Source organism: Ascaphus truei (genome assembly GCF_040206685.1).
Source record: "Ascaphus truei isolate aAscTru1 chromosome 3 unlocalized genomic scaffold, aAscTru1.hap1 SUPER_3_unloc_1, whole genome shotgun sequence".
Taxonomy (NCBI): Eukaryota; Metazoa; Chordata; class Amphibia; order Anura; family Ascaphidae; genus Ascaphus; species Ascaphus truei.
In genome coordinates, this window is record NW_027453821.1 from 458,166 (window position 1) to 471,097 (window position 12,932).

At 47.2% G+C, this 12,932-nt stretch overlaps 1 protein-coding gene across 1 annotated transcript in view; it reads left to right on the forward strand.

The window, feature by feature from the left end:
• Positions 1–12,932, forward strand: part of LOC142473311 (uncharacterized) — a 54,236-nt gene that overhangs the window by 19,792 nt on the left and 21,512 nt on the right. Inside the window, exon 4 of the mRNA XM_075580509.1 lies at positions 11,132–11,245. Coding sequence (XP_075436624.1) covers positions 11,132–11,245 — 114 coding nt within the window. The remainder of the gene's footprint in view (positions 1–11,131; positions 11,246–12,932) is intronic.

Here is a 12,932-nt window from a genome sequence, read left to right on the forward strand (position 1 = left end):
GGTTTGGCAATGGCTGGGGCACCAAGTCGTAGGAACCTAGATTGTAGAAAGTCAGGTCCACATTGGCTGCTTAGTTTTAGTTTGAGGAGCGCTTGTGTAATCTCCTCTTCAGATACTGGGCCAAATTGAAAATTGTGGGCAGTGTTGGGAGGGGGTGGGATTATAGGGGTACTCCCAGGATGAGATTCAGGTTTGTGGTTTGGGCTGCGTTTCGCTAATAAGTTAGTGGCACACTACACAAAGTAATCATTGAATGCATTTGCAATGTCGGTGGGGATTGTCAGAGTAATATCCCCCTTAGTGATATTACTTGGTTGTTGATGGTTAGAAAGCTGGAATATATTGTTGATAACCTTCCAGAAGTTAGCTGGGTTTGATGTGTTCTGGAGGAGATTGTCAGAGTAATATTGTGCTTTTGCGTGCCTTGTTTGCCTTGTGCACACGTTCCGCAGGCATCTGTAGTGATTGAGATCCTTGGTAGTGCCAGTTACTTTGTAGCTTTTCCACAAGGCATCCCTGAACTGGTAGAGTGCTATAAGGTCAGGTGTAACCCATGGAAGGTGGGCCCCCCCGTACCCTTATTTTGCGTAGTGGAGCATGGGTATCGCAGAGTTTTAAGAACTCAGATTGGAAATAGTCGAGCGCAGAATCAGGGTCGGGAATTAAATCGATTCTGTGCCATGGGCAGTTGGTAAGGTCATCCAGAAACTGTTGTGGGTTAAAGTTTTTAAATGTTCTAGTGAGGAGAACTCTAGGGCTTGAATGGGGCGGTTTAATTTTCCTTACACAGTACACTATTGCATGGTCACTGAAAATGTCAGAAAGGATGCCAGAGGATTGGATTCTGCTGGGGTTTGAGGAGAGAATCCAGTCTAGCAAGGAATGGTTATGTGATTTCAGGTTTGTCCGTGTGGGTTGGGAAATGAGTTGCGATAGGTTAAGTGATTTGAGTTGTATCTAGAATATTATTGTTGTCACGAACGTACTACGTGTGAGCACGTGACTTATGTATGTGACGAGGGTTAAAACACACGGCTATCTAACTGACCCACTTTTCTTCCCTGCAGGGTCCCTCGAATGAGTAATATCTCCCCTCAGTCCGTCACAAATATAACCTTAATGCTGCCTCCACCAAAAAGTTGTCAAATTGTAAGAATAATGTGTAATTAGCACACAATCTATTGTAGCAAAATGTCTCTTCAAGACGTGCAAAGTTTAAATTGAGCCCAAAAGACAATACTTATTACATTTTAGATTTAATATACAAGGGTAGCACAGTGCTTCGCTACAGAAAATAAAAGTGCAAGAAACATATGGTACAATATACGCAGACAGTTTCATAAAATGAAAGGGTGAAAGCAGGATCCCTATAGGTCCTGGAACTCTCGGGCTGCCAGCTCTCCCCAGGGAAAGTTGCATGTTTTCCCCTGTTCTACGCAGTCAATGCTGCTGTGTAAATTGCAACATAGTTGTTACATATCACCTTTTCCACAAACCACTAGTCCGTTGCCCTGGCAACCTCCTAATGCTCATAGTTTGAGATTGGTTTCGCCCTCTCCCCCTGCCCTTCTCTGGGAAGTAGTATGCCCCTTTGGCTGGTTCCTGTCTGGAAAGGAAAGCGTGCGCTCTCTTTTCAACTGCAGACAAAGTGAGTAGACACATCTACCACTGCTCCCTTAGGCTGCGACCATAGAAGGACAGGCCGTGCTGAGCCGTGCGGACGCTCCGCGCTGAGCCCCTGCATTCTCAGTGAGGATGTCTTTAGAGGGGGCTCACGCGAGCGTCCGCAGGCGTGCTGACGAGTTGGATTTTTCAGCCGACAGCCAAGCTGTTTTTCAGCGCGCTGTCGGCTGAAAACATCCAATCAGCGCGAAGCAGCGTCAACGTCACGGCGCCGTGACGTCGGCGCCGTGACGTTGACGTCAGTGCGTCGCGGGCGATTGGCCCAGCGACGTCACTGCCCCGCCTCCCACCAGCTCCCCCCGCCTCCCGATTGCGTCAGCGCTGTTCAGGACGGCTTCCCCCCTCTATGGCCCCAGCCTTAGAAAGGGATTCCTTTTTACCTTCTCCTGATAAAAAAGCCACTTAGGTTACTTCTCTTCACGAGACATTTCCTACCACAAACTACATGAAAGTACTTTTATATATCTGTTAACCCAACTCAATAAAGTTGAAGAAAATAGAAGGACTTTGTGTGCTTTAAAAAGGGATGAGTTTATGCTACATGGATCTTCTCACATGCTACAAGTGAGCCTGGATCCAGAATACTATACATTGCCACATAACCGTATCGATTCCTTCCAAAAGAGCTCTTTGGAGCATGGAAGATGAGAATTCACACGTCTGCCGTCAGAACACATCTCTTGTTAAATTCCAAATTCATATTCTAAATGCATGGTTATTATCCTAAAATTCCTCTGCATTGGAGGATAGTAGAAGTCCACCTTCTAGGTGTGTCCTTAGCCCCTCATCAATCTCCATGACATCTTTATGGCTTGAAGAGACAAAATATCTTTCCTTTTGAAGCAAAAGCTGCCCGAATATAGGAAATACCCCATAGCTTCCTTTCTATCATATCTGTAAAGATGCCACTTTCACTTGTTGCATTGGTATTATTACAATACACGTGTGAATATCAAACTTAATGTGGATAATTAACATTTCAGACAAATGGATATCTAACCTTTACACCCTCACAATCGTGGATACATTTGCATCTTTTGATTTGTCTGATTGCAAATCTTACAAAGATATATTTGTAATTCTTGCGAATCGTTGTCCGACCCATGATATTTTGTATTTAGTAAATTTACACAATCCTGTGGAATATCTTCCTGACCACACAATCTGATGTTTCCAGAACACCGAGGAATTGCTTCAGTTGTCACGTCAGGCTTCAATCCCCCCACTTTCCAAATCAGGATTTTGCCTCTGATTATCTCGCTTCTAGACAAACAAAGAAAACCAGTCAGGGTCAGTGACCTGACATAAAACAGTACATGTTTTTTTAAGTTGTAACTTGGAACTCAAGTCAACTGTTTGTGTGCCCATTTATTAAAATACTGAATATTTTCATGGCCTTATGACAATTGTTATTGAGGTTTGAAAAAAGAAGAAAAAAAACCCCCATTATGTTTTCAGCACTCATAGGGTTACTAGTACAGTGAAACCAGTTACTTCTCCCTGTAGGAATCAGTATAACGTGTTTCTGTATAGTGATACTGACACGGGAGACCAGCGACTTACACAGGGATCACAGCACACAGCAGAGTAAGGGGTTATACAATCACGGGTTTATTTATGCAAAAGCCGGCAAGGAGAATCACCAGCACAAACGCACAGCAAGCCGTGTAACACACCAGCACAAACACACAGCAAGCCGTGTAACACACACCAGCACAAACACACAGCAAGCCATGTAACACACTTACACCAGCACAACCACACAGCAAGCCATGTAACACACATACACCAGCACAAACACACAGCAAGCTGTGTAACACACACCAGCACAAACACACAGCAAGCTGTGTAACACGCACCAGCACAAACGCACAGCAAGCCGTGTAACACACCAGCACAAACACACAGCAAGCTGTGTAACACACACCAGCACAAACACACAGCAAGCTGTGTAACACACACCAGCACAAACACACAGCAAGCTGTGTAACACACACCAGCACAAACGCACAGCAAGCCGTGTAACACACCAGCACAAACACACAGCAAGCCGTGTAACACACACCAGCACAAACACACAGCAAGCCATGTAACACACTTACACCAGCACAACCACACAGCAAGCCATGTAACACACATACACCAGCACAAACACACAGCAAGCTGTGTAACACACACCAGCACAAACACACAGCAAGCTGTGTAACACACACCAGCACAAACACACAGCAAGCTGTGTAACACGCACCAGCACAAACACACAGCAAGCCGTGTAACACACACCAGCACAAACACACAGCAAGCCATGTAACACACTTACACCAGCACAAACACACAGCAAGCCATGTAACACACTTACACCAGCACAACCACACAGCAAGATGTGTAACACACACCAGCACAAACACACAGCAAGCCGTGTAACACACATACACCAGCACAAACACACAGCAAGCCGTGTAACACACACCAGCACAAACACACAGCAAGCCGTGTAACACACTTACACCAGCACAACCACACAGCAAGCCATGTAACACACATACACCAGCACAAACACACAGCAAGCTGTGTAACACACACTAGCACAAACACACAGCAAGCCGTGTAACACACATACACCAGCACAAACACACAGCAAGCCGTGTAACACACACCAGCACAAACACACAGCAAGCCGTGTAACACACATACACCAGCACAAACACACAGCAAGCCGTGTAACACACTTACACCAGCACAAACACACAGCAAGCCGTGTAACACACACCAGCAGAGCTGGACAAGGTCCGGAAGGAGTACCGGCAGCTGCAGTTCGGAAATAAAGAAAAGGAGACAGATTTAAGCCTTGCTCTGAGTCAGCTGGGAGATGTGGAAACGCGACTCAATAGCAAAGAAGCTGAACTGGCAACTGCATTGAGTGGGAAAAGAAATGCAGAAAGACAGCTTCAAGAACTGAAACCTCAAATAGCTGGTCTTAAATGCTCATTAAGTGATAATACAGAACGGCAGTCGCAAAAAGAGACCACAGCGAGTGAACTCAATGTCCCCACTGACTCGTATGGAGAGTCTGACGCACCCGTTCCTGATGCCCATGCTCCTACGATTGAGTTGAACGTACCCATCTGGAAGTTCTTGATGCCAAAACTAAAAGAAATATGTTGGTCACAAGAAAAGACCACAGAAAGTGAACTCTATGTCCCCACTGACTCGTGCAGAGAGCCTGGTGCACCCGTTCTTGGGGCCAGTGTTCCTGGTGTTAACGCCCTGCATTTAAGTTGGACGCACCTGCCTGGAGGTTCCTTATAGCGCCTGATGTGCCTGTTGCCAGTCCCTGCGCCGTTGTGGTGGGGACATGTGTTTTGCCTGTCGACAAACCACCTGCGGTGGGTCACCCTGAGTCCTCCTTCCATCAAGGCATCTGGGAAGAGACTGGAGGATCATCCGGAAAACGCTCTTCAGAGGGGGGAGTAATGTCAGGGTCTCCCAGTCATCCTGCTCGTAGCCGTAGTTCCCTTCTCTGTCCACCGGGTGTGCTGCTGGTTTCTGTCTGCTCTGGGTTCCTCTGTCTGTCTGTCTCCTCTTGTTGCTCCTGTCCTCTGTCCTTATACTGTAGTTCCTTTTTCCTGTTTCTCCCTTGCTTTTGTTTTGTGTCAGACTCCTTATGCCCATGCCCATGCTTCTGCCGCAGCTTCTGTACATATTCTGTTCCGTGTTGGAGTCCTGAACATTTTATTAAAGGCCCTTGCTAGTAATCTGGCTTGTCCCTGTTTGTTGCCTGCTCCCTGGCCTGAGTCCCTGTTCCCTAGTCTCAGTTCCTGCTCCCCTGTCCTGCTCCTGCCTTCCTGTTGCTGAACTCTGCTTGTGACCTCAACCACGCTTTCTGCCGCCTGCCTCCGAGCTCTGCGTGTGACCCATACGTTCCTGCTTGCCACCTGCCACCAACCTCAGCCCGTGACCCCAACAATCCCTGCCTCTTTCCCGCTGTTCCGGCCACCAAGGTCCTACCCACTCCAGGAGTCTCCCCCTTGACAGGGACACTAGGTAGGGGTAAGGACTTCCCTCTCCCTCTCATTATGTACTATGCTTTTCTTTAGATTTGATGATAATTATGATTTCCGTTGGTTGTTAAATGAAACAATGGATGTACGCTATGTTTTTTGCTTGGCATTGAAAACCAATAAAAACTTGTTACAAAAAAAAAAAAGAAGAAGAAGGGGGCCGAGTTGTCCTGCAGCCTAGAATGAATGGGAGATTTGACCTATAAACAGGGCCCCAGCAGAAGTGACTGTCCGGTTCGTGTGAAACCCTCAGAAAACTATACCATGGAAGCGGAGCTGGAACAAGTGAGCGACGATCCCTTGACCAGCCCTGATGATGCACTGCAAACTGCCAGGCATGACTGATCTCCATGAATGACTGAAAGAGAAGATGGAAGCTAACGCCGAGATGCAAAGGGTCTGCTCTCACTCTCCTTTGACTATGGGACTGTAATGAACATAGAGCGTCACTTGCGTCGTGACTTGGGACCTGACTGATCTGGAGATGGCAAACGCTATTATTACCAACATGAACAAGAAACGGAGCCGCTCTGCTTCAAGTCAGCAATGACTCCCTCAGAACTATGAGGAGGCTACAAAGAAGGCCCTCCGTCTCAGTATAGAGCTTGAACGCTCTCAGAAAAAGACTCTCGGCACAGATCTTGGAAACTCTCAAAAGGAGGTTTGCAGCCGCGGTGCAGAGCTCGAAGTCTCTCAGAAAGAGATGCACAGTCTGTACAGAACTGGAGATCTCTAAGAACGATGTTCACACTCTCCGTATACATCTGGATGTCACTCTCCAGGAGGTTGGTGGTCTCGGCACAGAACTGGACGTCTCTAGAAAGGAATTTCATAGTCGGTGCAGAGCTGGAATCCTCTCAAAAAGAGGTTTGCAGTCTTAGTACTAATCATAGAGTCTCTCAGAACGAGCTTCACGCTCTCAACACAGAGCTAGAAGTCTTGCGCTAGGAGATCCGGAGTCTCAACACAGAAGTGTAAATGGAAGGATGACTACAAAAACATCCTGTGTGTTTATAGAGACTGTCAAAAGAGAGAATAGAAACCTGACGGAGGTTTCATATCTTGCAAAAAAGGAAATTAAGCCCATAAACCTTACACTCATGTCTCACTAAATTACATAGACGGTACTTCCAGCCCCTCGTTCTGACACAGCTCCACATGTTTCAACTATCCAAAAATTCTATGCAAAAGGTATCCAATGTGTTAAATCCGGGCGCGAAAAAATTATGGTATATTAAATGGGTCAAAAATCCTCTTTGCAGGGGATGACATCACTTATTCCATACTGAGCGAGAGATCCTCAGCTCATGAAAAAGTGACGTGAAAGAGAACATAGCATAAAAAAACATCTAACTATATTTCTAAGTTTGTTATTCCGTTTGTTTGTCTGTATGTCCGAAGCATCGAAATCTCACAAACGGCACGACGTAGCACAACAAAACGTTTACTGGACATTGTGCTGCGGATTTGTAGGTCAACGCAACTATTTTGAGCTCCCAATGTGACTCCCCTCCCAAATTATGGACATTCTAAGTTTCCATCGGGTGTTCTGCAAACAGGAGGAGGGGAGGGGGGGGCGTGGCTACTAAGGGAGGGGGCGTGTCCTTGGCTGGATCGTGTCTGTGTGTGAGATGTGTGGGGGAGTTGTGCCAGCCGGGGAGGGGGGAGATGTACCAGCAGGGGTGGGGAGATGTGCTGGCAGCTAGGGGAGATGTACCAGTGGGGGGGGGCAGGGACATGTGCCGGCAGCGAGGGGACATGCAGCAGCAGCGCATGGAGATGTGCCGGTAGGGGGGTGGGGAGATGTGCCGGCAGCAGCGCGGGGAGATGCGGCAGCAGCACGAGGACATGTGCCAGCAGCAGGGGGGTGGGAAGATGTGCCGGGGGCGGGGAGATTTGCCAGCAGTGAGGGGAGAAGCGCCGTCAGCGGGTGAGGGGCACGGGACATGTGCCGTCAGCGGAGGGGAGAGGGGGCGTGGAGATGTGCCAGCAGCAGGGGGAGAGGCGGCGGGGAGGAGGGGGGGTGGGGAGATGTGCTAGCAGCGAGGGGAGATGCGGCAGCAGCGTGGGGAGATGTGCCAGCAGCAGGGGTGGGTGGGGGGCGTGGGGACATGTGCCAGCAGCATGGGGGGTGGGGAGATGTGCCAGGAGGGGGGGCGGGGAGATTTGCCAGCAGCGAGGGGAGATGCGCCTGCAGCGGGGGGAGGAGGGGCACGGGGACATGTGCCGTCAGCAGAGGGGAGAGGGGGGGCATGGAAATGTGCCAGCAGCAGGGGGAGAGGGGGCGGGGAGATAGCAGCAGGGGGAGGGGACAGGGAGGAGGGGGCGGGGAGATGCGGCAGCAGCAGGGGTGGGTGGGGGGGCACGGGGACATGTGCCAGCAGCAGGGGGGTGGGGAGATATGGCGGGAGGGGCTGCGGTGGAGATTTGCCTGCAGCAGGGGGGGGGGGGCACAGGGACATGTGCCGTCAGTGGGAGGGGAGGAGGGGGGGGCGTGGAGATGTGCCAGCAGCGGGGGAAGGGGGAGCGGGGAGATGTGCTGGCAGCGAGGGGAGATGTGCCGGCAGCGAGGGGAGATGTGCCGGCAGCGAGGGGAGATGTGCCGGCAGCGAGGGGAGATGTGCCGGCAGCGAGGGGAGATGTGCCGGCAGCGAGGGGAGATGTGCCGGCAGCGAGGGGAGATGTGCCGGCAGCGAGGGGAGATGTGCCGGCAGCGAGGGGAGATGTGCCGGCAGCGAGGGGAGATGTGCCGGCAGCGAGGGGAGATGTGCCGGCAGCGAGGGGAGATGTGCCGGCAGCGAGGGGAGATGTGCCGACAGCGAGGGGAGATGTGCCGGCAGCGAGGGGAGATGTGCCGGCAGCTCCCTGGGCACAAAAGCTAGTTTACTGATAAAACTAAGTCAAAACTCATACATTTCACTCACTACTGTAGGTGAGTATAAAGCCTTTACAACGTATAAAGGTCACCCAGAGCTTTCTTTGGGTGCGATTGAGATATTGGCGTTCTCCCAGCGCTCCACTCTCTCCGCTTCCACAATCATCTCTGCCAACTCCCTGATCGTCATGTGCACGGTCGGCCACCGACGTAGAAAGACTCCAAATACAGCTCTCCAATAAGTTTCCTATCTGACTGATCAAGTCAGTGAAGGAAATGAGAAAATTCACAATGAAAAAAAGTGAAGAAACAAATCCAACAAGAAAATTGGAAGTGCAGTTGGCACTGAAAGAAGCAGAGGGCGCTTTTCAACAGCAAATCCCTATGTTTTCAGTTGGAACTCTCTCAGATCAAAGCCAACTCTGAAAGAAAGAAGACGCGTTATAACACTCCAGAAATATTACAGAGCACTTCTCACTTGGAGGTTGGAGAGAGCGGTATCTGCGTGAATGCTGTGCAATGCTTGTCATACAGGCTGCCTATAGAGAAATTAAATCTCGTCAGCGAGAGAATAAAGCATCCTCCCTTCTCCAGTCAGTATGGAGAATGCAACAGCATATAATGAAAAACAGCTATGAACATGTGAAACAATGTGTAATTGTGGTCTAGTCAAATGTTAGGAAGTATCTGCAGCAAAGATGCTACAGGAAAATGAAGGCTGCTGCTTGTGTGATTCAGTCCAGATATAGATCCTACATCACAACCAAGCAAGTTGTGCATTGCTATAAATGCATCCGCAGTAGCGCCTCGGTGCTACCACCGGCTTTCCACAAAATTCAGAAAAGAAGAACCGAATTAGGACTGAGGTACAATACAAATCCAGTCATGCTACCGTCCCCACATGGCCCAAACCATATTCCTCATGATCAAATCAGCCGCTATAAAGATTCAGTCTTTGGCTAGATTGAGACAGAACTGTATCTGTGATCTCGCCTCTAAAGTTGTATCACTAGTCTACTCATCTTTGCTAGGGAAAAAACACAAGACTACAGGTTTGCCAACTACAAAAAAAGAAAGGCCACGGATTACAGTTAGGTGAGAGGAGAACTACAACCAAATTGATGTATTGGAATTGAAGGATCCTGAATGCAATTACAACACATCACTGTGAAATGCTCAAAGAACTAGATTGGTCATCACTAGAGTCTAGGCGCAAAGTTCACCTTTCCTGTCTTGCCTTCAAATACTTTCTAGGCAAGCTACCCAGCTACCTGAACAAGCTCCTCACCCCTACCACTTGCAGCACTTATCATCTGAGATCAGACTCCAAAAGACTGTTCATGGTCCCAAGGCTCAACAAAGTATCCGTCCACTCCTTCTTCTCTTACCGTGCACCCCAAAACTGGAACAACCTACCAGAGACTCTCACATCCACCACCAGTTTAAGTTCTTTCACATCTAAGGCTGTCTCACATTTTAATCTGGTCTGTAACGGTTTCATACGCCCATAATATATATTATCTGTAACTGTGCATGCAATGTCTTGTATATAATGTATACCCTGTTCATTTATGTACAGTAACTGTATTTGTAACCATGTATTATTTGTCTTACTCTGTGCCCAGGACATACTTGAAAACGAGAGGTAACTCTCAATGTATTACTTCCTGGTAAAATATTTTATAAATAAATAAATAAATGCAAATGACCTCTCTACTGGTAAGGGGGTCATGGTTTTTGCGGATAAGCCATGATGGATAAGAAAACTGTAGACCTTGGTCCCCTGGTACTGAAGGAACTCCAAGACGGTGCTACTATAGCAGAGAAACGCCGTCCGACATCACTTTTCCACACATTGAAGAAGCGGACAGGATGTATAAATTAACGCATTAAGAGAGACTGGCCCAGAACGATAAGTCTACCGATTTTACCAAACAGATGCCACGGGGGTCAATCAGAGTTGATAATAACTCAAGGTTGAACTGCCCGGGATCAATGATTCTGAGCCAGACACCGGTGGTTACCTTGGTGAAGGGGAAAAAAGTTAGCACAACAAGCCCGGGTAAAATAGAAAAAGGAGCTTGAGTGAGGAGTCCTCAGCAGAGGTGAGGAAGCTAATCACATCATGGAAAGACTGCTTTGAAAATCTCCCCCACTAGTGACCTAAAGCACGCTGAATTCAAGCACATACTGGAAGAGACACTGATTATCTACACAAGGACTTTGCAACTGGTGTCCCCTTCAACCACGGCCACATATCATGGCCACGAACAGACTGAGAGGTAGCAATTCTCTGTAATTTTTTTCCCCCAGCACCAGCTGTGAATGTTAGTCTGTCCCTTACATGAGGTTAGACCTGCTCTAACCTTGTTTGCTGATATGAATCGTGTTTCTCTTTAAAGCTGCTGGCTAATAAAGCCTACATTTATTTCTCCTAAAAACATCTCCGCTGTTTGACCCTCATTGCACACCTCTTACAAGATCCATACCATTTTCCTTTTCTTGTTGGCAGGTTTTCCAGTGATTGTACCAGAGAGGTTAGAGATTAAGTCAGAGAAAGAAGAGCCAGAACCTGAGGATCATCTAACCCCAATAAAGAGAGAACTTGTTACATTTACGGTCAATGGTGAGTACCATAACATCCTGTCTACACAAAAGAATATCTTCCTACAATTGCCTCTCATAGGAAGTCCCTGAGCCTGCTGAGTATTCTGAAACAAGCCACATGCCGCAGAGTTAGAGAGGCATTGTGGCTCTCAAATGAGTGTAAAGGTTGGAAATGCAGAGTTATGTGTTACTGACCATCGATGGGATGGAGAGCATTTGGAAAAACATTACAAAAATTCAAGGAAACCATAGACTATTTGACTAGTTTATTCTGCTTGTGCTCTTAGATCCTGAATGTGAAGATAATGCAGAAGCTTCCTTCTCTAATTTCTCTATTTATATAAATGTATAAATATTTCTGTATTTTATAAATATATGACCGTTTCAATGTGAGATGGGCAGGGATATTATTGAAGATAAGGAAAAAGCAGAGGTATTAAACAAATTCTTTGCCTCTGTGTTTACCAGGAAAGAATCAAGTTCAATAGTAGTGCCGCAGGAGGAAGCCACAACCTCCATATTAATTAACAATTGGTTAACTGAGGAAGAAGTTCATAGGCAGCTTGATAAAATTAAAGTAAATAAGGCACCTGGCCCCGATGGCATACATCCAAGAGTTCTCAAGGAGTTAAGTACAGTAATAGCCAAACCATTACATTTAATATTTAAGGACTCCATTTCCAGAGGCTCAGTACCACAAGATTGGCGTGAAACAGATGTGGTGCCTACATTTTAAAAGGGAGCTAGATCTCAACCGGGGAATTACAGACCTGTAAGCCTGACTTCAATAGTGGGGAAGCTACTTGAAGGTTTAATAGGTGATTATATTCAGGAATACCTAATGGAAAACAAAATTATTAGTAATAGTCAGCATGGATTTATGAAGGGTAGATCATAATCTTATTTGTTTCTTTGGGGAGGTAAGTAGGAATTTAGACCAGCATAATGCAGTTGATGTGGTCTACTTAAAGGCTTTTGATACGATTCCACACAACAGGTTAGTGTACAAAATAAAGCAAATTGGAGTCTGTAAAAATATTTGCACCTGGATTGAAAACTGGTTGAAGGTTAGATAAGAGAGAGTTGTCATAAATGGAACTTTTTCCGGTTGGGCTAAAGTTGTGAGTGGAGTATGTCACGGGAGACCAGGCCATATACACCTTTTCACCAGGATCATGCATTGAGCAAAACGAGTTAATGGAATAAATTGTACATTTATTCACAGGAAAAGGCAAACACACAATGTTAAACAAACTACAGAAAAAAGACACAATTACTTGGGAATTGGGGTAACAACCTAGACTCTCTTAGCTGCAGAGAATCCTATCCCTGATAACAGTTGCAATAACAGGACAGAAAATATTCCAGGCAGCTTTTCGCTGAAGCAGCCGTTTCTTGCTGGAGACTTGCAACTGGAAACTTAGAATTTGAGAATCTTAGAGGATTGGAGAACACTGGAAAACACCTGAGAACACACTATTTCATGGGCGTAAGGGGTTATAATACCTCTGACGTTCATTCAAAAAATACTGTAGCCCAATCCAAAGTGTGAGAAAATTCTCCACCGCCAATCCTGAGACAAGCTAGTACACACAACAGGGTTACCTGGAAATCTGAATGAACCAAGGGGCAGGGGCTATTTGGCACCTCAGGCCTTGGTTCCCTCGATGCCACCCGCGGTGACACGCTCCTGCCAGTCTGGTGGG